The sequence below is a fragment of the Paroedura picta genome, chromosome 4, assembly GCF_049243985.1.
Source record: "Paroedura picta isolate Pp20150507F chromosome 4, Ppicta_v3.0, whole genome shotgun sequence".
Classification (NCBI taxonomy): Eukaryota; Metazoa; Chordata; class Lepidosauria; order Squamata; family Gekkonidae; genus Paroedura; species Paroedura picta.
The window spans coordinates 128630015-128657140 of record NC_135372.1 but is presented as its reverse complement, the minus strand read 5'-3'; the positions used below and the strand labels follow the sequence as shown (position 1 = coordinate 128657140).

At 48.4% G+C, this 27126-nt stretch overlaps 1 protein-coding gene across 9 annotated transcripts in view; it reads left to right on the top strand.

Annotated features, from left to right (window-relative positions):
* Positions 1–27126, top strand: part of NFATC2 (nuclear factor of activated T cells 2) — a 157379-nt gene that overhangs the window by 5072 nt on the left and 125181 nt on the right. For 2 of the 9 annotated variants that reach the window (XM_077335627.1, XM_077335629.1), the window contains exons 1-2: positions 22322–22661; positions 25109–26144. In XM_077335627.1, coding sequence (XP_077191742.1) covers positions 22433–22661; positions 25109–26144 — 1265 coding nt within the window. In that variant the 5' untranslated portion in view covers positions 22322–22432. Of the gene's footprint in view, positions 1–10693; positions 11210–22321; positions 22662–25108; positions 26145–27126 lie in introns of those variants that run through there. The other 7 variants (XM_077335632.1, XM_077335633.1, XM_077335630.1 and 4 more) reach the window with 6 other exon arrangements.

Sequence of the window (27126 nt, the reverse complement as noted above, 5' to 3'; positions counted from 1 at the left end):
CAGTCTCTGTGTGACCATTCTAGCCCAGGCTTTCTCAACCAGGGTTTTGTTGATAGGGAGGGTTTCCCGAATGGGTGGGAATTTACTGATTTTTTTTAAATATGACCAAATGTGGACATGTCAACTTGCCCACCCCCTCCCAAAATAGCCAATGATAGCCCTAGAGGGGATGGGAAGGAGAGAGGCACCCTGAGGACCTGCAAAGTTTAAGTCTGGGGATAGTTTAAGCCTGGTGTGTGCAGAGGAGAAAAACCGATGCTCAGAATTCACTTTGGTTGGTCTCCAAGGTGCCCCTGGGCTCCCACTTTGTCCAACACCCCTGCGAGGTAGGCTAGGCGGAGCGCGTGTGGTTGGCCCCAGGTCACCCCACGAGCTTCCGGGACAAGAGCGGGGGATCTAACCGGGCTCTCCCCGATCCACCCCACCCCACGAGGGCTCTCCGGGGCGAGGAGTGACGGAGAGATCCCGATGACTTAACCCGGGCGTGGCTACAGACGGCGCTCGGGTTTCTGCGGCGCTGCCGACGCGCCGGGGCTCACCCACAGCTGCGACCAACCGCAGGGCCGGATCCCTCGCGCCCCCTCCCTCCGAGTGGGCGAGGGAAAGCCCGGGCGGGTCGTGCCAGGCGTCCTCCCCGGAGGCCCCGCAGCCACGGGCTGCCGCGCTGGGTCTTAAAGGGAAACCTCCCGTGCAGGCAGGCAGGCAGGCGGCTCATAGTCTTTCAGCCGCGCTCCTTCGCAGATGCAACGGAGCCCACGGCCGGGATCGCGCAGCGGCAGGGCCGGCCCCGAAGCAGCGGAGCCCGCCTCCCCCCCCCCCCCCCGGGAGACCCTCTTCCCGCCCCCGATCGGGCGATCCCACCAGCACCAGCACCTCCGCCCGATCCCGAGGCCGGCGAAGAGCCGCGTAGCGTGACTCGAGGGGCTGGGGTGGGGTGGGGGGCTTCTTTGCAGGCAGTCCCGGTGATCGAGGAGGTCCACCGCAGGGGAGGGAGGGGGAACCGGGAGGAAAGCAGCAGCATTTTACGGTTGCAATTCCACCAATCATCCCGTGGGTTTCTCTCAAGGCCAAACGCATAACACAGCCTCTCTCACCTTTTTTTTTAGCATTGAGAAACCTCTGAAATATTCTTCAGGTTTTAAGAACCCCCAGAAGTTGTAGGATCAGGTAGAATACAGTTGGGAAGCCTAGCCCTGTATATGCCCTCTGCTCCCCGCCCACTGCCCATGATTGGTCATTTTTTTGGGGGGGTCAACATGACTCTACATGGTCAATTCACATGATTTAACAAATTATATATATAATTTATAATTTTTCTCTCTAAACTACCTCACAGGGTTGTTGTCATAATGAGATGGAAGAAGGGAGGAATTGTTATTAGCTACTTTGGCTCCCCATTAGGGAGGGGTGTTAGAATGAAAACGATAAAATAAAAAAAAAATAAGTTGCTTTCAGCTGGTACTGCTTTAATTTAGAAGATTCACATATTTATTTAAAATATTTATCAGCTGCCTTTTTTCTTTATGGGGTTTGAGATGGCTTACAATACTGGCAAAATACATGAAGTCTATGACATAAATACATAATGCAAAAATGTATTCATAGGTGATAAGAGATATAATAAAAACTATAATGTATTTTCAGAGCAGTCGTAGAGGCTAAGCGCACGCATGGACCCTGTATGCTGTGCTCCTAGGCAGGCCTTTGGAAATTAAGCCTGACTGAGGTCTGTAGGGCGGACTCCTCAAATAAGAACCCACAGATTTGCCACTTAAGCAGGGAGAGACCAACTGGATTGTAAATTTTTCTCCCTTCAGTAAGGGGTGGATTCTGGAGGAAAGGTGTATATATTTATTATTACATTTATATTCTGCTGCTCCCAGCATAGCTGGCTCACAGTGATGACAATGGATTATAAAGTACATGTATAACTAATATAGAGCCTCTTGTAGCGCAGAGTCGTAAGGCAGCAGACATGCAGTCTGAAGCTCTGTCCATGAGGCTGGGAGTTCAATCCCAGCAGCAGACTCAAGGTTGACTCAGCCTTCCTCCTTCTGAGCTCGGTAAAATGAGTACCCAGCTTGCTGGGGGGTAAACGGTAATGACTGGGGAAGGCACTGGCAAACCACCCCGTATTGAGTCTGCCATGAAAACGCTAGAGGGCGTCACCTCAAGGGTCAGACATGACCCGGTGCTTGCACAGGGGATACCTTTACTTTTATAACTAATATAATAATTAACCCCCCCCCCCGGCAGTATGTACCCAGGAAGATGACAGTATGGCTCAAGGGTAGTCAAACTGTGGCCCTCCAGATGTACAAGGACTACAATTCCCATGAGCACCTGCCAGCATTCTCTGGCAGGTGCTCATGGGAATTGTAGTCCATGTACATCTGGAGGGCTGCAATTTGACCACCCCTGGTAGATTGTCCTTTCCTCCACTCCAACCAGACTCAAATAAAGGCCTGGCGGAAGAGCTCCATCTTACAGTCCCTGTGTAACATAGGGCCCTCAGCTGTTCTGTGAGCTTCTTCCACCAGGCAGGGGCCAGGGCCGAAAAGGCCCTGTATAGCCTGATCTTTCCGGATTTTGGAAGTCAAGCAGGGTCTCTGCTTGAGTGAGAGACCATCGAGGAAGATTCCGACTCTCCTTCTCACTCATCCTGTTGAGCCTGCTGTAAGGTAGTTGCATGACTTCATGGCACTTGCATATGGACCTAAAAAGTGGATTCAGACGAACTGCTTAAGCAGTGAAATGATCATTGATGCATAAATGCAGAGATGTTCTATTGATTTATTGGAAGTAAGAAACAAGAAAAACGGTCATTTCAGGTGGGGTTGCAAAATGAGTGCTTTGTAGCAACATGAAGAGGGAGTCCACTGGTAACAGCACCTGACAAATGAAGATTTATTTGATCTCTAGCTTTCATGAGTCAGATGCATGAAGCATGAAGCGTACATCCCGTAGGCAGGTATATTTATGAAAAGCTACAGACGAGACACAGAGGGGAGATGCTTGTGCATCTCCTAACGTCATCATAAGAGCATGCAAGAATTCATTTTGCAAGGTCCAAACATGACTCATCCTCTCTTATAAACAGCTTCACAGATTTTCTTGCCCAACTTGGAACTTTTCCATAATTTCACCTCTTTGGAGAAGAAGCCAAGGATGATAATAATATCTTAGGATTTCTTTCCCGCTCCTTGGCTTAACATACACTTTTTATTATGGTTTTCAAGGCCACTTTCAGCATTTTTTAATGGGGACGTGGCGATTCTGAGCAATATTTCCATTGGCTTTTCTTCCCCAAACCACACCATGTCTCAGACTGGGAGAAATCTCTCTGACTCAGACTGACCCCAAAATTGAGAACTCCTTTTAAAAAATTGATTTAATTCCCTTTTAGAAGGTAGCTGGGTCTCAAGACATACATTTTGTTTTTAACCTTAGATACAATGAGCTGTTCTTTTTGCTGAATGCCAAGCCAGCTCCAAGAGGGAACAATTATTTTCTGGGGGTGGGGGGGGGAGAGACTAGCAAAACAGTGGCATGTGATGCTGCAACACCACTTCAAGTCAGGATGTCCCTGTTTTATACATCACTCTAGGACTTCTCCCACTCTCTATGGTAAAAGCCATAAATAAGAAATTCCTAGAGCACTGCTACATTGTAGAGATGGTGTCTCCCTCCCATTTTCCCTTGGTAGGGGACAGAGAACACAGGGGGAAGCTTGCCTGCTTGTAATGGACAAATGGCAACCTGAACTGAAATTCATGGCAGACAGCAGATAACTGACCCACTGATGCATCTTACTCCACTCCTCATTCAGTGGATTGGTTTGGTGTAGTGGTCAGGAGTGCGGACTTCTAATCTGGCATGCCAGGTTCAATTCTGCACTCCCCCACATGCAGCCAGCTGGGTGTCCTTGGGCTCGCCACAGCACTGCTAAAGCTGTTCTGACTGAGCAGTGATATCAGGGCTCTCTCAGCCTCACCTCCCTCACAGGGTGTCTGTTGTGGGGAGAGGAAAGGGAAGGTGACTGTAAGCCGCTTTGAGACTCCTTCAGGTAGAGAAAAGTGGTATATAAGAATCAACTTCTTCAATTTCTCCACATCGTGTAAATATCACCAGTTGGGGACACATTCAGACCCACTTTCGCTACGTTTGGTAGGGTCGCCTTGGTTTCGGCAGGTCAAAAAAGTAACGGTATCCTTGGGTGTTTTCCTGACCCTAGATCCTAACAGCCCTCACTTTAGGGGGATTTTTTTTTACTGAGATGAGCATCCTCCATAGCAAAGGGACTGAAACGGATTCCCATCAATGGCTGATGGAAACATTGACAAGAGAACTAATAAATATTCCACAAAGTACTCCAGCTAATGTTGGAGTGTGCGGCAACAGAAGAAAGCTAGTAGCATTCAGGACCCACTATGTTTGCAGATCCTGAGTTGGTCATGTGGGTAGGGCGGTATATAAATCACATACATGATATATAAAAGGGTTGTTTCCATGGGTGCCCCTGGTGCGTGATCCTCTCTTTCCGTGGAATCCTAAGCCTATGGATTTTAGTGGGCAGATAAAGGTGCATTTCTGCAGAGGATGGCATTGTGCACTGCAGGAATGCTCTGCCATCTAGCTCAAGCATGATCAATGTTCTTTTTGACAGTCATGCATGAAGTGGTGCTATGCTACAGATAGTTGAGGGGGGGATGTCTGTGTAGCACACAGTTGCAGGAACAGCCTTTAAAAAAACATGAATGACCATCTCTATTTAATGTGAACGTCTCTGAGGATGCATGTTTTTCTTTTCCCGTGAAGAGGGACAGCTATAAAGGTTTTCTTTCATTGCTTGGCCAATTATCTTCCTCCCGCAGGGAGTCGTAGCATCTGAGCTCTTCAGGGTGCGGCCTCCCACACTAGAAAGTAGAAGATGTGGTTTTGCTAAGAGCGCCAGAGCATTACCATTGAAGTGTGCGTGAACGTTAACATGACTCACCATCAGCGTATGGAGAAGGGGAGTTCAAGAACCAATTTGTCCCCTGTGAAATTAGCCATGAAAGTTTGCGCACAAGACTTAAGAAAGGTGGTGTGTCATCATGGCTGTACCCGCACACACATCTTTATGGAGAAATACTAGCAAAATGCAGAGAGTCCTTGACTCTATGAGCTTCCAGTTCAAATTCTGACAATGAGGGCAGACATCAGAGTAAAAAGGAACAGACAGACCCTGTTGTGCGGTTGGTATGCATCCTAGGATAGGTAGTATCCCGTGTTCTTCTGCATGTTTGTCTTTATGGTGACTCAGACATGCACTGAGCCATTAGAAGTGAAACCTGTTCATAGAATCATGGAAGGGACCTCCAGGGTCATCCAGCCCAACCCCCTGCAGAATGCAGAAAATTCACAACTAATCTGTTCACCCACAGCGGCCCCAAATCCATGCCCAGAGATGCCCCTCCCCCCAACCAGAATCCCTGGCCAGTCTGGCCTGGAAGAAGAAGAAGAGTTGGTTCTTATATGCCGCTTTTCCCTACCCGAAGGAGGCTCAAAGCGGCTTACAGTCGCCTTCCCTTTCCTCTCCCCACAACAGACACCCTGTGGGGTGGGTGAGGCTGAGAGAGCCCTGATATCACTGCTCGGTCAGAACAGTTTTATTAGTGCTGTGGCGAGCTCAAGTTCACCCAGCTGGCTGCATGTGGGGGAGCGCAGAATCGAACCCGGCATGCCAGATTAGAAGTCTGCACTCCTAACCACTACACCAAACTGACTCTACACCAAACTGGAAGAAATTAGCTTCCCAATCTCAAAGTACCACTTGGCATTTCCCCGGGCGTGCAAGAAAGGGTTACAAGAGCCAAGCATGGCCAGAGTTCCTTCTGTCCACCTACTCACAATCTGCCTAAGTTCGCGTTCTAAGGGAGGTCGGACTCAAGTTGAAGGAGCTCAGTGGTGGGTAGTGGTGTCAGGCTGTATGGAAATCCCCTCGGCCTTTCACGGTTGGACGTGAGCACAAGCAGTTTGCCATGGCCTGCCTCTGCATATCAGTATTCAGGAAGACCAGCTTCAATATGTAACACAAACAGGAGGGTCTTGCAATCGGTCAACCATGACAAAAGCACAGAATGGTCAAGCCTCAAACGGTAGGACAAAAAGTTTAAGCAAGAGAGAATATTTTATGGACTATGTCCCACACGGGGCCCATTCAAGGCCCAATCAAAATGTTATATTAATGTAGCCAGAAACCAATGAGAGGCTTGGTAATCAATCACTCTGTGTCGGATCAGGAACCATTGTTCAGGTGTACCCCATCTAACATTTCTTGACTTGCTATAACAAGAGGTCAAGCTCTCACAACTAGCAAGGCCATTGTTAAACAGAAGAAGCTGGGAACAGTCCTGAACTTCATTTGTCCCTTCCAGGGACAGCTCTTGTTGAGCTCAGCTGCAGGTGTGTTTCCCGGACTCTGAGCACTGCACTAATGATGAGAAATAGCTTTAAAGGCACATCATAGCAGAGGCCTCCTGAAGCAGACCCAAAACTAAGCCTGAACCAAACCTTTCAGCAAAAGGCAAAATAAACATGCTGGTTTTCCACTACAGGGGCTTGACTGACCTTTGTAGTAGCCTCTCATTCCAAACAGTTGCTTGGTCCCTTTGAAAGGACTTTTCCTTTAACCAGCCTGATTGTTCCCCTCTTCTTAGTAGACTGTAGGAAATCTATCGTCTTTGTAAACCCCTCAGGACAGGGACCTTGCACCCTGTAAACTTTGCTAGAGGCCTGTTTTTTACAAAACTGTTAATAATAAAAGTAAAGAATTGTGTTTTACACTCTGCTTTTCACTAGTCTAAGGAGTCTCAAAGCAGCTTACAATTGTCTTCCCTTCCTCTCCTCACAACAACCACCCTGCGAGGTAGGGCTGAGAATCCTCTAAGAGAATTGTGACTGGCTCAAGGTCACCCAGGTGTTCATTAAAAGCATCTAATGAACTGGAAGGGGTGTTCTGACCTCTCAGGGTTTTCATGAAAAACAGGCAGCTGCATGGGTAGGGGGAAGATAACCCCCTCCCCCCCTAAAGATGCCAGGTTTTGAGCAGGCAAAACTTAGCAGTGAGGAGGAGGAGGTGGGCCTGGGATAAGGAACAGCAGGGCCTTGAGCAGGTCTAGCAGAAGGTATTTGCTTCCGTCGACACAATTCCTCTCACCGCTTCCCCAGAATGTTCCTTCGCTTCTCTCAAAGCTCTGCTGACGTCATGTCAGCTTTGCCAAAACTGATCTTAACATTTCATTCCCTGCCATTTCTTTCCCCATAGGCACAAATCCATTAGCAGTCACTCGAACCTTCAGCATTCATGTGTGCTAGAAGCTAGATCATAATATCATAGATCATATATCAAAATGTATGTCTTGGTGACTTGTCTTCCGGGATTTCCTCTCTCTGCAAACCCTGTCTTCTGTTGCTTTTCCTTTAGTTTAAAAGATCATAGATTTCCAAAGTCTATAACCGGCAATCTTTAAACAACATTCTATGTTTTTCTGTTGCCGGGAAAATAAACAAGGATCTTGTGGCAATTTAAGGACTGACAACATATTAGTCCAGCATTAGCTTTTCCTCCACCAAAGCCTTTTAAAAAATGCAATGTATAGTATAGTATTAAACCTCATTTCCAACACCCCCCATGGGTATTCAAAGCAGGAGATATCATTCTATTGCTGTTTAGTCAACCTGTGGTCCTCCAGATGTTCATGGACTACAATTCCCATGAGCCCCTGCCAGCAAACGCTGGCAGGGGCTCATGGGAATTGTAGTCCATGAATATCTGGAGGACCGCAGGTTGACTACCCCAAAGTTTCAAGAATAGCCCTAAGAGAGAGAGAGTATGGCTGGCCCAAAATCACAAAGCAAGCTTCCGTGGCTAAGGGCAGATCTTCCGGCCCTCTAGCCGCCACAACACGCTGGTCCTCAGGTCTCCCGTCCATCAAGTTCTGCAGAGAACAAAAAGTTGTTTGTTTTTAAAGTGCGCCACAAAACAGTATCACAAAAATGCCCGGGATCCTTTTGGCATAAATGCTTAAGAAATGTAATACCTATTCAAATGCATACCATCCTTTCTCTGTCCAGCACCTGCTTGGTGTCATGGTTAAGAGCAGTGGCTTCTACTCTGGAGAGCTGGGTTTGATTCCCCTCTCCTCCATGTACAGCCAGCTGGGTGGCCTTGGGCCAGTCACAGTTCCTCTCAGAGCAGTTCTCATGGAGCAGTTTCTCTCAGATCTCTCTCAGCCCCACGTACCTCACAGGGTGTCTGTTGTGGGGGGAGGAAAGGAAGGTAATTGTAAGCCACTTTGAGACTCTTTTGGGCAGTGAAAATCAGGGTATAAAAGCCAACTCTTCTTCTTCTATATTTCATGAGATCTCAAGACACTGAAGTGCTTGTTCGGAATCACAAGAAGAGCATCCATGAAATCATGAGCATTCCAAGAGACGTGGAACAGTTGCCAAGGGTACTGGGGAGGGGAAAGGACCCTTTTTAGGATTATTAGTTATGAATGGATTTTCTGAAAGTCCCTCCCAGCTCATTATATTGTAGTTATTTTGATTTCATGCCCACATTATCAACTGCATGTGGATTTTTTGGGGTCACAACGCTGTGCAGAGTTGGCCTATTAGTGCAATGTTTTATGGTGTGCGTGTAGAAACTCAATTGACGACCATATATGACTAACCATATATTTATATGACTTATCACATATTCATGAGCCAGGCTTCAAACAATCCCTACTAACCAGCACACTGAGACCACGCGTATGTGAACAGATGACGAGAGATATTTGGAAGATATGCAGAGGATGGGAGGGAAAATAGCTCCAAACAGATAATTTACTACTTGAAGTGCATGCTTTAAGGAGGGGCTTGTCAACCCCCGGTCCGCAGCCTGGTACCGGGCCACAAAGGCCTCGGTAATGGGACGCTGGGGGCCACGCCTGCCTCGCCCTCCCCCGCAGCGAGAAGCTCACCAGAGAAGCGGCCGCCAAAGCGTTAGCGCCCCCGTTCTGCGCATGCTCGTTTTCACCACCAGGGGGCACTAACACGCATGCACGGTGCCCGGGCTGCCAGCTCGCCCCCCCCCCCCCCCGGAGCCGGTTCTCAACTATAAAAAGGTTGGGGACCACGGTTTAAGGCAGTGGTCTGCACCCTTTTTCAGGCTGTGGACCGGTGGCGGCAGGGAGGGTGATCGCCCGGCCGCGCATGCACACACGTGCGGCCGGGTCACGTATGCATGTTTGCGCATGCACGTTTGTGCGAGTGCATGCATGGCACTTCCGTGCATGTGTATGCATGGCACTCCTGCGCCTGTGCGCATGCGCGGCACTCCCGCACATGTATCTGCGTGACCACACATGGTGCAAATGCACACGCCTGATCTGGCCGAGCATGCACGCATACGCGGGAGTGCCGCACATGCGCGTGTATGGCCATGCATGGTGCAAACGCGCATGGCAGCCCGGTGTGGCCCTGCGGAGGCAGGGAGCTGCGGCCCGGCACCAGGCTGCTGCCTGGTGGTTGGGGACCCCCGGTTTAAGGGATACTCCTTGGTTTTGATAAGTTTAATTTGCAAAGTTGGAAGGAATCTTTGGAGTCTCTTTGGAGTGATGCAGTCCAGGACCTCAAAGTGGCAAAATTCCTCCGATTAGTCAGGCCAGACAAAAGGAAATCCTTCTTTACACAGTGATTAAAATGTGGAGTCTGCTGCCAGAGGACATAGTGACAGCCACAGGAATAAACAGCTTTAATAGGGGATTAGATTTATGGCGAATAGGGCCCATTCTGAACACGTTGGATAATGCACCTTCAATGTGCTTTTGCAGCTGGATTTTCCTGTGCACAACAGGAAAATCTACTTCGAAAGTGCATTATCCAACATACGCATAATGGATTCTACACCTATCAGTGGGTACTAGCCATGGTGGTTGAGGGGAACCTCCGCATTCAGAGGCGCTAAGCCTCCATCCATGGTTTGGAGGGCTACAATGCTCTCTCCCAGAGTCACACACTTCCCCATAACCAGGAAGGAAAGAGGCACCATTACAACCGCACAGCCTGATATCTCATCTTTTGCCAATAATCCCCCCCCCCAATCCTCTTCCTTTCACAGCCAATTGTCAGCAGATGTCCACTAGGCAAGCATGACCTGTGGGATTTCGGCAGCTGCTAAAGGCCCTGAAACCCGGCTGGTAAGGAAGCTGTCCATCACCAGCTTGCAACCTTAGGCGCTTTCACACACAGCAAGTGATACACCTTTGCAACCGGATTTTCCTGTGCAGAAATGGCAAAATCCGCATGCAAACCGTCGCCTAAGCGGATGGAGACCGAATTATTTGGCAAGTGGGAAAGCAGCCTATTTAGAAGCAAGTCCTCCTGAACCCAGCGGGCCTGACTTCGGATCTGAAATCCCTCCTCAGGGTAAGGCTGCCGGCCTTCGGCTCCCCAGAAGCCCCATTCCCATCTCCCCCTGCACGCCCACCTGTTTAAACAAGGGAGCCCCTTCCCCTCCCTTCCTCCGCCTCTTTCCCTCGACTCGTGGCTCCTCCGAAGTGGATCTCGCGCCAGAGCAACCTTGCGCCGCAAGCTCGTACCGGCGGGCGCCGGGGAGCTCCTCCCCTTCCCCAAGGCGGCGCCCGCCTCCCCGCCGCAGGTGGCTGCATTGAACAGGAAGTCGCCGCGGAGCGTCTCTCGTGAATTTCACGCGCTCGGTGCGGAGCTCCGCGGTGTTTTGGCCGGGGCGAGGCAGGCAAGCAGGCGGCCAGACCCGGAGCTCCGTCGGCCTCAGCAGACCAACCTGGCCGGCTTGCAGGTGGATGTACCTGTGCAGCGAGGAGCTGGAGGAGACCTCGGCGCCCCGGGATCAGGGCTGCGCTTCCAAGGGGGTGGTTGGTGCTGCTGCTGCTGCTGCTGCTGCTGCTGCCAAGACCGCCGTGTCGAGTCCCTTTCTCCTTCTGCAAGCATTGCACGGCGAGCCTTTGCGCTCCCGCTTTTGCCCCTCCGAGCGCTACGCGGCGAGGCAAAAGGCGGCTCCTGCCAATGGCTTCCAATCCAGCCGACTCGGACCTCGACCCTCAGCAGGGGGGCCCGGATCCCAACCCCGGCCTCTGCTCCCAAGAAGAGCTGGACTTCTCCATCCTCTTCGATTATAACTATGCCAGCCCCGTCGCAGGTTTGTGCCGGCGCCTTGTTTTGCTGTTGCGGAGGAAGTTTGCCAAGCCAGGGGGGGGGGGGAGTCTTCGCGAGGGGTCCGACTAGATGCCCTGGGCATGAGTCGCCACTCCTCCTTGGCTGGCAAAAGCGCTGCTCCTGAGCGCCGCGGTAGGAAATGAACCGAGCGAGAGGAGGGCTGGCCTCTACTGGATAGGAAAGGGTTATTTCCTACCGTGAACCGGCAGAGGACAGCAGGGGATCTCCAGCGATGTTGTGCTGAAGTTAGGTGGAAGTGAGTTGTGTGTCTGTGGAATCTTATCAGTCTGCTAGTCCGGTCTGGGCAGCGTCCCGAGAGAGACACATGATTGCACAAAAGCATTTTATGGGGGTCGATAATCTCCTTTTGGAGAGATTTCTCAAAAATCCACCCTGGAGGGCATCCTGGCCTGTTAAGGCATTGTTCACTGCCCCAGCCCAAGTGTACTATGGGTTTTACGGTGCCGTCTACCTCCAGGGCACCTGTCTGTCAGGGAGCTGGCTTGTTGCGTGACAGAGTTCAGCTATAGGGCGCACGGTTGAGTTGAAATGGAAATCGCGTTGCAAGGGGGATCGGGCAGTGGCTGCCTCCGGGTGGGTGTTGCTGGAGTCGCTGGAGGTTAATTGTGAGGTTGTGCGGTTCTGGGCACGTCCATACCGGCGTCGTGAGCTGCTGGAGGGTGCTTTGCTTTTTCCAGAGCCAGGACTGTTTTACACAGAATGTTTTCTAGAAGGGAATGCACTTGGATCACCCGGAGCGTGAGCAGCTAGATTCAGATCCAGTGGCAATTCCAGGCCCCGGCAAGACCTTGTGGGTCTGAGCTGTGGAGGGCCAGTGCTCCCCGGGACTCAATTCGAGCTGTCCTAGCTTCAAGCCCATAAGGTGGCCCTCCAAAATGATCTACGGAGCTCGGGAGCAGGTTAAACTGTGGGTGAGGCTGCAAGGGATATGAGCGAGAGGGTTGAGAGTCTCCTGCATAGTGCAGGGGGTTGGACTAGATGACCCATGAGGTCCCTTCCAACTCTATGTTTCTAAGAGTCCTCTCAACATCGCAGTGCATCCTTCCATTCTAGAACTTTGGCGTTTGTGGACTACTTTCCTCCCCAGTAAGGAGATCACAAGCAACTTGCAGCCAAGGGCATAGTCTGCACAAAATGCACTTTCTATGCACTTTAGAAGTAGATTTTCCTGTTCTGCACTGGAAAATCCAGCTGCCAAAGCACATTGAAAGTGCATTATCCTATGTGTGCAGACTAGGCCCTAGGTCTCCTCTCTCACTTATGTGGGAAAGATCGTATGCCAAGCAAGATGACTTCAGAGATTTAAGGAAACCAACTCCTAGGTGGGAACGCAGCAGTTGGCCTTTTTATGAGGAAGGGGAAGGGTCAGCAGGCAGTCACGAATGAATGCTAAGAAGCCATCCCATCATATGTTTGCTGCAAAATGTACGGAGGGTCATGCATGGTCAGCCTTCTGTGAAATCATGAATCCCGGTAGCCTGAGCATCACTGAATACTGAATGGTCCTATTTATATGATGCACTAAATCTTGGTAGCAAGATTCCTCCAACTGTTAGATCATAGGGTAGGTCTGAATTGCTTTTTATGAAAGGCACGTTTTATTTGGCAGTAAATGACATAAAAGGATGGCTATAGCTCTTAGGTTGCTAAGCAGGGTCAGCCCTGGCTGGTACGTGGATGGGAGACCACCAAGGAAGATCAGGCTTGCTTCGCGAAAGTACTACCTTCCCAAGGCACTGCGGTCCCAAGATGAAAACAAACTGACACTGATATATGATGTTTTTAGAAAAGCTACCCCAAAAGAGCGTCACAGCAACACACTGGCTGCAAGGCCAAGCTTTTAAGCCCTGTCCACCTCAACTCATAGAATCATAGAGTTGGAAGGGGCCATACAGGCCATCTAGTCCAACCCCCCTGCTCAACGCAGGATCAGCCCAAAGCATCCTAAAGCATCCAAGAAAAGTGTGTATCCAACCTTTGCTTGAAGACTGCCAGTGAGGGGGAGCTCCCCACCTCCTTAGGCAGCCTATTCAAAACAGGAGAAACCTTACAAAGTTCTAGCAGGCTTCTTTAAGGCCAGCAGTCCAGATGCCTCTGGTGACCAGTTCTGTAACATAGGGCAATGCCTGGAAAACCACAAGAACAGTTGGGGGCAGAGACTGGGGGTGGTGGGGGCGGAGGCACACTGGTCTCGATAAATAATGCAATACTCGATAAATAATGTAATGCAATTGGGTGAAGATGTTGAATGTTGAATGTGAAGATGTTGAATGCATACTGATGGGCAATAAAACCAGAGTCCAGTAGCCCCTTTAAGACCAACAAAGATTTATTCAAGGCATGAGCTTTCGAGTGCAAGCACTCTTCCTCAGACTAAGAACTGACCATCATAACAGAAGGGTGTAGCTCTGACCTGGCTGGCCCATGGTAGCCTGATCTCATCCGATCTGGCTCCACTGAGGATTTTGTTTGGACTGAAGATCATTAAGGAAGCGGAAGGCAGCTGCCCAGAGGCAGACAGTGGCCAACCACCTCTGTTCATTTCTTGCCTTGAAAGCCCTAGGACAGGTGTGGCCAAACTGTGGCTCTCCAGATGTCCATGGACTACAATTCCCATGAGCCCCAGGGGCTCAAGGGAATTGTAGTCCATGGGCATCTGGAGAGCCACAGTTTGGCCACACCTGCCCTAGAGGTCAACATAAGTGGACTGTGAATGCATTTTCCTCCATCACTGCAGGGGCTCAGCGACCTTTTGTAATGAAATGCAACAGACAGGTCTGTAGCTGTGTTGGCTAGGGAACAAAGTTTGAGTCTAGCGGCACCTTTAAGACCAACACGTCTTTAAAACTTTGGGGAATTAAACTTTGTTGACCTTAAAGGTGCTGCTGGACTCAAAGTTTTGTTCTGAAAATAGATAGGTTAACTTTATAGACAATGGACATGTTGATTCTAAGTCTACAAACTTTCCTGAGCCCAAACAGTAATTGTTGTGAGTCCTTTATTACAAAATGGTACATGCCAGTTCTTGCAAGTAGTTGTATATATATTTACAAGAGCACCCTGTGTGGCTGCTCTACATATAGAATCAGAGTTGGAAGGGGCTGTACAAGTCATCTAATCCAGTCACCTATTCAGTTCAGGATCAGCCTAAAGCATCCATGAGAAGTATCTGTCTAGCCCGGCCTGGAGATTGCCAGTGAGGGGGAGCTCACCACTTCCTTAGGCAGCTGATTATACCTACTGAACTACTCTGCTTGTGAATCCCCCACCCCCCGATATCTAATTGATACCGTTGTCCACATAGTTTAAAGCCTTTCCTGCGGGTCTTCTCCTCTGCTGCCAACAGGGACCTTTCCCTGTCCTTCTGTAAGTGACAACCTTTCAAATACTTAAGAGAGAGCTCTCAGCCTCCCCCTCTCTAGGCTGAACATTCCCAAGTCCCTCAGCCTTTCCTCATAAGGCTTGGTTCCCTGGCTCTCCTGTGCACCCCCTCAATTTTGTCCACGCCCTGTTTGAAGTGAAGCCTCCAGAAATGCCCATAGTGCTCCAAGAGTGGCCTGACCAATGGAGGCTGACACTTCCGTGCTGACAGAAGCCTGTGTACTGAATTGGTATTGATGTAGATGAAAGGATTTTTTTTCCTTTTTCTTTTTGGTTGCTGACAGTCCGATACTATGAGAGCAACGTGCCTTTCTATAACTTGTGAGGCTCTGATTACTTCCAGCACGCTCATCCTAAGTGCCCTGCTTGGCTTGAATCCTATTAATTTCAGCAGAGCCAAGTCAGTTGATTAGGGGCCCAGCATGCATATGCTAGAAGTGTGTTTTATTTCTTTAGACAACATATGTGCTACTGCTCTACAGACTGTGTTTGAGGTGGCTCAACTACTTTTCAGCATGTGCCTGTCCCAGACATGATTGCTGGTGCAATCCTAAATAGAAGAAGAAGAAGAAGAGTTGGTTCTTATATGCCGCTTTTCCCTACCCAAAGGAGGCTCAAAGCGGCTTACATTCTCCTTCCTTTTCCTCTCCCCACAACAGACACCCTGTGTGGTGGGTGAGGCTGAGAGAGCCCTGATATTACTGAAGAAGAAGAGTTGGTTCTTATATGCCGCTTTTCTCTACCCGAAGGAGGCTCAAAGTGGCTTACAGTCCCCTTCCCTTTCCTCTTCCCACAACAAACACCCTGTGGGTGGGTGAGGCTGAGAGAACCCAGATATCACTGCTCGGTCAGGGCAGTTTTATCAGTGCCGTGGTGAGCCCAAGGTCACCCAGCTGGTTGCATGTGGGGGAGTGCAGAATCGAACCCAGCATGCCAGATTAGAAGTTCGCACTCCTAACCACTACACCAAACTGGCTCTTGCACCCTTATGCGGCTTTTGAATTCAGTAGCTTCAGAAGCATGTCGCTCTGTTTAGAATTGCATGGTGAGATTTCCTTGTGGATACACCTTTAAATGGTGTTCAGGAGTCTCCTGAGTGGTACACTCCTGAACTAGGCATCCCTCCCTGCGATTATTGTAGTTGCTGATTGATACTTTGGTGATGGCCTAAGGAAATACAGCCAATATTTTTCACAGCACTAGTGCAATGGCTTTTATGAGCAAAAAACCTCAGCTGAGTCTCAGCTAAATTTGAGAAAGGAAAATTTGTGCTTGATAGCCATGTGAATCTGAAGTAGCACAACAAAAATTGAGTCTAGTGGCAGTGTGCGTGCACACAATAGAAGTGTACATGCGCACGAAAGCTCATGCCTTGAATAAATCTTTGTTGGTCTTAAAGGTGCCATTGGTCTCAAATTTTGTTTTGAGAAAGGAAGGATCTGTAGTTGTTCTGTATTATATGGGGCGGGGGTGTTTTCTTGGACACAGAAAAAAATAGTACCCATTATCTAGATCAGGGGTAGTCAACCTGTGGTCCTCCAGATGTTCATGGACTACAATTCCCATGAGCCCCTGCCAGCAAATGCTGGCAGGGGCTCATGGGAATTGTAGTCCATGGACATCTGGAGGACCACAGGTTGACTACCCCTGATCTAGAGGAGTATTTTTATTTCCGCCATGGAATGCCTGCTCTGCACACAGATGGTCTTGGATTCAATTCCTGGTATATCTAGCTTGGATCACATAGTTCCCCCTTCCTCCAAAACACCCAACCTCAAAATGCAAGCAGGAAACTGGGAGTTGCTGCTAGTCAGAGTAGGTTTATCTTGGCACAAATGGACCACTGGTGGGATTCAATGGAAGGATGTTTTCCCCGGTATTGGCTCTGAGCAGAATTGCCAACCCTGGTCTGGAAATTATTGGGATATTTGGGGGCAGGTGGAGGGGAGGGAGCCCAGCAGGGTATAATGACAGAGACTGTCTTCCAAAATTCCTTTAGGGGAAACGGATCTCTGCCCTGTGGAGTTAACGTGTAATTCCTGGTGATCCCCAGGCCCCACTTGGTTTTGAGATGAACAGGAAAACACCTGCAAGGCATTCCTGGCTACAACATAGCAGTTTTAATCCTAGCTGTAATATCTTGACAAGTCAGGCTGCCAGCCTCCAAGTGACAGCTGAAGATCTCCTGGGATTACAACTGATCTTCATGTGACAGAGCGATCTAGAGAAAATGATCACCATGGAAGATGGATCTGATGGCATTGTGCCACCCTTCCCATGCCCCACCATCCTCAGGCTCCGTTCCCCCAAACTCCAGGTATTTCCGGAGCTGGCAACTGTATTTACAAACAAAGCAAAAGGGAGATTAACGGGGATCCAAAGCTGAGTTGCGCTAGTCTAAGCCAGTTGACGTCAACAAAAATAGAAGACTGTTAGACTGTTTACGACTGCACAGTTAGAAGCTTTAATGGAGATTCCCTACTATAAATTTAGTCTCTTTGCTGAGCAGACTGGCCTACCTTGCAGGTGGGATGCGTGCGTTCATCTGTAATATAGATGTGATGATCGTATGGAAAAAGCTGTAACTCTTCATCTTCTCTAATGCTGCATAGTATATGCATTTGTAGAGGGCTGGAAGGACCCTCTGGGGTCATTTTCCTAGCCATGGATGTAATTAATTCTCTGTATTTTCAATATGGGAATAATTAGTTGAAGAGAGATCAGAACAAAACTTGTAATCTGGAGGACATTCCTTGTCTTGCAAAAGACACCATTCGGAGCCTGCAAGCAATCCATCGTGCATCAGTAATAATTAATGTACTAAAGATTAAAGCATGTTTACAAAGGAATGGATTTAAAGGGGGGTGGGGAAGGGAGGCTAGAGTGGAGAGCTTTAGCCCATATGTCGAAGTGGGCCTGACAATTGAGGCAAACAATTGTTGCTGAAAGATTTTAGGTGTCTCCAAACTGCAGCTAGCCAAACTTCCCCTTTTGAATTTCTACCGGAAATGTAATGATAGCATGTCTTAAGTCTTCACATTCTAAGATTTTGCCCAATGAGCTTTCATAATTCACGGGGAGGTGGTGGAGTAATTAATTTGCTCCTTTCCATTTTACGTACATTAGGATTGATCTCCCCTGACCCAGCTAGCCTGAGTTTGTCAGATCCCAGAAACTGGCTTGCATTTAGAAAGCAAGATCAGGGGTGTGACGTGGAGTGGCCGATCACTTCTTGCTTCTTGCCTTACAGATCCCACCAGGGGTTGCCATAAGTCAGCTGTAACTTGACAACAAATCAGAAAAAGAAAAAAGCATTGCTCCAACCAAGTTGGGAAGCCATGTGGGCAGCAAAACCTCAGATCTCATCAGATTTTGGAAGCTAAGCAGGGTTGGTGCTCGGAAGGGAGACCACCAAGGAAGGCTCTGCAGAGGAAAGCCAGGGCATATATAACCTCTGCTTGACCACTTCCCTTGAAAAGCATAAGGGCCTTGTGACTTGATAGCTCTTTACCCATCTGATACCTCTCTTGAGATATATTAGAACCCCAACTTTGTAGTATCCTTTCTACTTTCTCTAGCGATCAGTTTCCCTTGTGTGTGTGTTAGAGTATGAGGTAAATCAATAGTTTCTGTACCTTCCTTACAGGTTCTATCCTGTTCAATGGCAATTCTATCAAGCCCCAAACAAATTACTTTCTATTCAGATTGGCTTGTAGAACAGACTCCGATGATGTTTTAGATACTCTTGTTGGCGGAAGGGAGGGTTGCCAGCCTCCAGTCCTGGGGAACTCCTGGAATCACAGTTGGTCTCCAGACTACATCAGTCAATTCCCCTGGAGAGAATGGCTGCTTTGGAGGGTGAACTGTACACCAATCTGTCCTGTTGCAGTCACTCCCCAAACCCAGCTCTCTCTGGGCTCTCCCCCTCCCCACAAAAAAATCTCCAGGTTTTTCTGAGTTTGGAGTTGGCAGCCTTAGTGCAGACTAAACCAAGAAGATCAGGGAAAGTACTTGAAATTCTCGAAAGGGATCTGAAAACCGGGGAGGCTGGAATGGTGAATTAAGTCAATACTCCAGAGATGAACCGAAGGGGAACGAGTTTCAACTAAGAAACAGCTCATGCTATTTCCTAGAATTAGCGATAGTCACCAGTATCTTGCATTCATCTGAAACCCTGTTTCTGTTTAGAAGAAATATCTGCCCTATCTAACAAGAATATCTGACTTTTGGGGCCTTTCCCTCCCTTGGACTCCTAAAGAATGTTCATTCTGTGTAGGGAAGTTTAGCTTCGTTAAATGATTCTAAATGTAAGGTATGACTATGGCCTCAAAAAATATACAGTAAATTTTAGATACCATTAGAGAATATTTATTTATCTATTTCAGCCTGGAGAAAAGGAGGTTGAGAGGGGACATGATAGCCCTCTTTAACTATTTGAAAGGTTGTCACTTGGAGGAGGGCAGGATGCTGTTTCCATTGGCTGCAGAGGAGAGGACATGCAGTAATGGGTTTAAACTTCAAGTACAACGATATAGGCTAGATATCAGGAAAAAAATTTCCACAGTCAGAGTAGTTCAGCAGTGGAATAGGCTGCCTAAGGAGGTGGTGAGCTCCCCCTCACTGGCAGTCTTCAAACAAAGGTTGGATACATACTTTTCTTGGATGCTTTAGGATGCTTTGGGCTGATCCTGCGTTGAGCAGGGGGTTGGACTAGATGGCCTCTATGGCCCCTTCCAACTCTATGATTCTATTTATATACCAGACTTCCTCAGTGAGGGCCCAAGGCAGCTTCCACTGTTCTCCTCTCCTCCATATTAACCTCCCCACGTCCCTGTAAAGTAGGATGGGAATGTGTGACTGGCCCAAGATCACCCAGCAAACTCATGTGGCTTGCCACTACACTGGCTCCCAGCATACACACTGTTGTGTAAACGAAGACATCTTCTCACTGCTTGATGATCTATTTATTTAAAATCCATGCCATGCCCAAGGAGCCTTGTGAAATACAACCGTACACAGTGAAAAAGGTAGCTGAAACATATAAACTAATATCCAGCAAGTGAAAACTGCAACGGGTATCTTCATCAGTCGCCAATTGGATGTGGGTTGCGGGCTCTGGAAATACCTGGAGACTTTGGGGTTGGAGTCAGGAGTGAGGGGAGGGGGGATTTGGTGCTGGGAGGGACCTCAGTGGAGTATAATGATATGGAGTCCACCCTCCCAAAGAAGCCGGTTGGAGTCTCAAAGCGGCTTACAGTCGCCTTCCCTTGCCTCTCCCCACAACAGACACCCTGTGGGGTGGGTGAGGCTGAGAGAGCCCTGATATCACTGCTCGGTCAGAACAGCTTTATCTGTGCCGTGGCAAGCCCAGGGTCACCCACCAGGTTGCATGTGGGGGAGCGCAGAATCGAACCCGGCATGCCAGATTAGAAGTCCGCACTCCTAACCACTACACCAATCGGGCTTTCATTAGGGGGCGAGGTTAGAGTGTGCCGCCGAGCCGAGGGGGCTGACATCAGTATTGGAGACATTATCTGTTTCTGTCAAATGTGGGTTGGAATAATTTCATTTTGTACCTTTTCTGGAGAGCCTCTTGTGGCGCAGAGTGGTAAGGCAGCCGCCTGAAAGCTTTGCTCATGAGGTTGGGAATTCGATCCCAGCAGCCGGCTCAAGGTTGACTCAGCCTTCCATCCTTCCGAGGTCGGTAAAATGAGTACCCAGCTTGCTGGGGGGTAAACGGTAATGACTGGGGAAGGCACTGGCAAACCACCCCGTATTGAGTCTGCCATGAAAACGCTGGAGGGCGTCACCCCAAGGGTCAGACATGACTCGGTGCTTGCACAGGGGATACCTTTACCTTTACCTTTTACCTTTTCTGGAATACAGAGAGAGGGGAGGGCAGTGGCGATTTCTTTAGTGCAGGGGTAGTCAACCTGTGGCCCTCCAGATGTCCATGGACTACAATACCCATGAGCCCCTGCCAGCTAATGCTGGCAGGGGCTCATGGGAATTGTAGTCCATGGACATCTGGAGGACCACAGGTTGACTACCCCTGCTTTAGTGGACTCGCTTTGTCACTCTGGCTGGCCACTGAAAATAAGTGCTTATAGCCTATAGGTCAGTGGACCTTTCAAATAGGAGGGACCACCAAAAAAACAGGAATGTGATGATCTCAGTTGGCTTAGGGATCATATGGGGGGGGGGCAGCTTACAGAATATGCAAGTCCCAGGTAGGGATGCCAGCCTCCAGGTGGAGCATGGAAATCTCCCATAATTACAACAGATTTCCCAGCCACAGTGGTGAGTTCCCCTGGAGAAAACAGCTGCTTTGGAGAGTGGACTTTTTGGCATCACATCCCACCGAGGTCCTCCCTATCCCCGAATCACACCCTCTGCAAGCTCCACCCCCAAACCATCATGAATTTTCTACCCAGGTGTGGGCAACTCTAGTCCCAGGTTGAGAAGGGCTTTAAAGGTAGCAACTGTGGCCAGAATTGCAACCAGTGTAGTTTTAGAAGCGCAGATGCCATATAGTCATACTGGTGTGAACTGGTCAATAATATAGGGGAAGCGGTGAGTACAGAATGGAAGTTTCTGAATAATTTGCAAGGACAACCTTGCACGTAAAGACTTTCCTTGTGTCAAGCATGGTGCTTTTTAATCCTGGGTTGTTAATTGCAGCATTCACTATTTGTAGGGCTGGCAGACTCCTATATGCAGGAATTCTTTCTAGAAATCACAAATGTGGAAAGATTCATTCATTCATTCATTCATTCATTCATTCATACATACATACATACATACATACATACATACATACATACATACATACATACATACATACATACATACATACATACATACATACATACATAAATATTTTGTATTTCTGCCTTGCCCTTCCTCGGAGGCTCAGGGTACTTACATAGGAAATTTAAAAATAAAATACGTAGGAATTTGAAATATTAAGTTTAAATTAAAAAAAACACAAATATTAAGAACTAGATTCTAGCCCCTGCCTCCTACAAGTGAAAAAGAGGAGTAAAATGCCACTCCGGTGAAGCTGGCTGGATTGTAGACAGGGAAGCAGCAAACTATAGAGTTGTTTCGAAGACTCAGGCATAGGCCTGGTAGAACAATTCTCTCTTGCAGGCCCTGCGGAACTGTTTAAGGTCCTGAAGGGCACTGATCTCATTTGGCAAACTGTTCCACCTGGCCAGGGCCAGGGTCGAAGATATATCAACAGTTTTACCCTTGTGTGTGTTTCAGTCGCTTTTGTTCTGCATGGTACACTCTCTAGTTTGTCTCTTGGTTGGGGTGTCTCTAATTTCATGCTGGTCGTCATTGGCCAGAGCACTTTGAGCAGAACCTTCTGAGGTTCCTCCTGCCAAGAAACCTTTCAGCTTCTGGGTCGCAGCATGCAGGGTTGCCAGGTGGTCCCTCTCTGTCTCCTGGAGACTCATCCCCCAAATCCACAAAAGTCACCAACCAAATGAGGCTGGTCAGATTGGTCACGGGGGACTTGCTCATTCCGTGGCTGGTTTTGCTGGTGGCGAGCTCTGGGCTGGTTGGTGCCAGATCAGGGACCTGAACCTGACAAGCAGGAACGTCTGTGTTCACAGTCACCTCGCTTTCTTCCCGTCCTGTAGGCGAGTCACAATGCCACGTTTGTGCCATCACATCTGTTCCCATGGCTGCAGACTGTGATGTCACCAACACATGGAATGTGGCCGGACGGACTTGGACAGTGCTTCTATTCTCTCCTCTCCTGTGAGCTCAAGGAGGGCTGGGGTTTGCAGAGGTGATGCACCTCCAAGAAAAACCTAAGTGTTGTAGGAAGGAGTGTCAACGATTCAGCGAGTCGCGCTTTTCTTCCAAGCCCAATGTTGGGCCAGTGTTGACGGATGTTTCCAGGAAGCGTGCTGCGTTGCTGCAGTGTGGTAGCCGGCACACTGAAGGCGTCAATAGGAGACATTCATTGCCTGTCTCCGATCACCTGGATCACTTTGCATTCATGCAAAGTTTCCCTGGAGGTAAAACCAACAGCACAATAACTTCCACAAAAGGGTAAAGTGAAGCTGCATTTTCCCTCTTGCTTATTAAAAAAAAAAATTCAGAGAAACAGAGTTGGATGGGCTAGTTCTTGTTCTACCTGGAGGCTGCTCTAGAGGTTGCAGTGGCTTTTCCCATATATATAACACTTCTGTTTTGCACAGGAAGGAAATAACAAGACCAATAAGTGAGGTGTAGAACAAAGCAAGCCTGAACTCTCCCTTGAAGCTTAAATGACTAAGCTGAGGCTAACTCTCCCTAGAAGCTTAAATGACTAGGCCTAGAAGCTTAAATGACTAGGCAGAGGTTATCGTACTTGGGTCACATGATGAGAAGGCCAGATTCACTAGGAAGAACAATAATGTTAGGAAAAGTTGAAGCCAGCAGGAAAAGAGGGAGGCCCAACATGAGACAGGTTAATTCAGCCAAGAAATCTTGGCCTTCAGGTTGCAAGACCTGACAAGGCGGTTGGTGTTGGAGGGTGTTCTTTCATAGGGTTGCCATAAGTCAGAATCAACTTGACGGTGCTACACACACACACACACACACACACACACACACACACACACACACACACACACACTTATGCACACATACATGGGAGTAACTTATGAAGAGGCTCTCTCTGGAAGAATAGTGGACAGCTCTGAGATTCAGGCCAAGGGACTTCTCATCATGTCATGCCTGTAGGTCATTTTGGAATTTTTGTGAGTGGCTAATGAGTGCCCCCACAGCATGGCTGCCATAGGATGGCAGCTAATTCCAAGAAATGGTTGTCAGGGCAACTGGGTCCTTTCCCAAAATGGTGGATGTTTCCAAGACTGAAGTTATGCTCTAAAAAAGGCAGCTGCTTTGGAATGGGAGCTCTCAGAAGACGCCAAGTTTTAGACTTCTGAAGTGCTGTCTGGTCCAGTAAGGTAGAAGAACACCAAGATAGACTCATTGCTTTGGGGATCGGATTATCTCAGGAAGAAGGAAGCGAGCACTAGAAGAAAAGGAAGACTTAGTTTTGACTTGCTTTCCACTACCCAAAGGAGTCTCAAAATATCTTACAATCACCTTCTCTTTTGCTCCCCACAACAGAAGTTGCCAGTCTGCAATCCCATCCTAAGCACTTACTTGAAAAGAAACCCTTATCTCCTGGGTAAAAGATTTAGAATTCTCTCTCATATAGTGTAATTCTTGTTTATGAGTAGTCCATTGGTCCTATATGGATTTCTCCCCTTCCCCCTACGAGGGCCTCCACTGACACAGTAAATTGGGCAAGATATCATAATGCTTCTGGTCTACCCTGGTAATTCTCTGTCCGCAACCCGAGTGTTTTAATTATTCAAGGCTGACCAGGAATAACAGGCTGTGATCTTATATTTTTGGCACTTGATCTTCTTGGGCTAAATAATTTACACAGAGCTGAATAAGTTAGACATAGGCTAGCTTAGCAGAGCTGCAGATCTCTCCGTTCACCCTGTAAATATTTACTGCTGATGATAGTTGACTCATGGAGAAAGAGGGAAACGGATTGCTAAGCAAAGCAAAATTAGAGCATCCCCAGTACACGGGATTCACGCAGGGCTACACTGAATGGCAGCGTGCCGGCTGGCAGATGAGGGGGTGCATGTTAGTCCGCTGATACCAACCACCTCCTTTGCCCATTGGATAAAATGGCTCTGATCTTATTTCCGGGATTCTCCATTTCTAGCTGCCATTTCTTACAAGGCGTTCTCTTTTCTAAGCCAAACTACTGACTGTGCAGATTTTCAGTGCTAGGTCGGGAATTTTGAAATAAACTCTTTGCTAAGCAAAACTGCAAGTATTTCACAACCTAGTGGCATAAAGGGCACTTGTTACAGAGCATCAGGGGAAACCATAATGAAAGAAAGGGAATGCAACAAAGTTAGGAAGTGATGCATGGGATGGGCCATGGCGCCCATCAAATGTTAGAGTGGATAGGGCCAGTTGGAGCTTTTCTCTAGCAAGGTTTTTGATTTTTTTAAAAATGTTGGCAGCAGCTACACCCACAGCACACGGACTTCCACTGTGTGACTGAAGGTAAGCTGCGGCAGCCATTTTGTGGCGGACTTCCTCCTATGGCAGCCATTTTGTGGCAGACTTCCTCGGCAGCCATTTTGTGGCGGACTTCCTCCTATGGCAGCCATTTTGTGGCAGCCATTTTGGGATGGGCCCATCACACTGTGTCAGAATTCCAAAGGCTCATAAAGGTTGGGGGACTCAACAATAGGGCAAGCTGTAAATTCATCCTTCAAGGCCATACATGGGATACCTTCTGGGAGCAACCAGTCCCTGTATTTAAGGGTCTTGCAGCTTTATTTTTCCTAATCCACTATCGCTTATGCCTTCTTATTAACCCGCGATTGCTCGGCTTCCGCAGTGGTATGTCTAGTCTTAAAAGCCACCCTTCTTTTTCCAGAAGAACCGACTCCTTCACATAAAATCATCAGCCCACCCTCTGGAGTTGCTTACCCTCATGATGATGTCTCGGACTATGGCCTCAAGCCGTACAGCCCCTTCGGTTTGTCTAGTCTTTCACCAGATCACATGGGCAGATACAGACAGCCAGATAGCCTAGGGTCGAAATGCTACTTGGACCCTGTCAAGGCTGCCGGTCCCCCTACTTTGAGCCCTAGGATTGAGATAACACCATCTTATGAACTGATTCACTCAGGGGGGCCCTTCTGCAGCAGAGACACAGATCTCTTGGTAGAGCATCATTCCAACTCCGCTACCGCTAGCCCAAGGTCTACCCTGCCTGTCCCCGGCTTTGAGAGCTACCGAGAACCGCTGTGCCTGAGCCCTCCTAGCAGCGGCTCCTCTGCAAGCTTCATTTCAGAGACAAATTTTTCTCCTTACACCTCACCATGCGTGTCACCAAATAATGGCCCTAGCGATGACCTTTGTCCACAATTTCAAAACACCCATGCTCATTATTCCCCTAGAACCTCGCCAATAATGTCTCCACAAGCAACCATCGTGGAGGATACCTGCTTGGGGCCACGTTCACCACCGTCACGTCCCAACTCAAGGTCATCGTCTCCGGGCGCAAAGCGGAGGTATTCTTGCACTGAGCTCTACGGGAGTCAGCTGCCTTCCGCTTCTCCACGGCAGTCGAGGACCCCGTCTCCACAGGCCTCTCCCCAGATCCCCTTGAGGGACGACGGGTCTTCAGTCACTTACACCCAGCTGACCACCTCTTCTAGCCTCATGGATGCAATGAGCAACCTCACCACCGATTCCTCCTGTGGAGTGCCCACCAAAATATGGAAAACCAGCCCAGATCCTTCAATGATGGCCTCTCACAAAGCCAGCGTTCCTTGTCATGTGCTTCAGCCCATTGAATACATTACTCCTTGTGAGCAGGACGATCGGAGAAACCCACCACCGGAATCAATCTTGTTAGTACCACCGTCTTGGCCAAAGCAGCTGATGCCTGCAATACCCATCTGCAGGTAAGCTGCGCGTCTCATGTTCATTTGTATGGATTTTTTGAGCATTTGGTCCTCTACACCTTTGTAGGTTGCCCACACACAGTGTGGTGCTTTTTGGTATGGTTTCCTAACCAACCACCATAGGGATCCTCAAAGGAAGTTTACAAAGGTTCTTAGGCCACATCTGTACGTCGTTGGATACTACACTCTCAATGTGCTATTGCAGTAATTCAAAACTAGATTTTACAGTTTGAATAAGAAAATCCAATTATGCATTAGCACTGTAGCGCAATGGTCGTGCAATGTGGCATTGTGTGTTTGTGCAGCCTTAGTCTTTGAGGTGGGACAGTTGTTAGTTCCCAACTAGATACTGTCATACTGGTACAGGCAGAAAGCAAGCACATCCTGGCATATCATCTTCATAAAGGTCTGAAAAGTCCAGTCATCAAAGGGATTGGGGGGGGGGAGAGTATTGATTCCAGCCCTGGATTTGACATGACCTGGGTTCCTTTTTCTACTCTAGCCCATGTTTGCTTTCTGCTGTCACTGTAGGACTTGTATTTTAAGTCGAAAACCAACAAACATACCTGCTATTACAGCGTTTTACAATGTTTTGAGAATCTTAATCTGCTGCATGCAATTTTAGGATTAGGTGCCTATTGTTGTATAGGCACATTGAGAACTGCGTAGCAGTTTTGTTGCATGCCGAACAGATTATTTTCCTCCGATTTTCTCCAGATTTGTTGAATTCCTTAGATTGTCCCTTTTCTGTATCTGGCCCTATTGTGTAGATTTTTTAAATGGACATTTTGGGGCCAAATTCAGATAACAGCTGGATATATCAATGGCCACCTCTCCCCACTCCCTGGTTTCACTTCCAGCTTCAGGGCCCAGTTGTACCAATAAAAATTAATCAATTTCAGATGGCCTGAAGCAAGAGCATTTGCGGGGATAAGTAGCAGGTTAGAGTAAGGATTAAGCATTTGTATACACATGTGTTTAC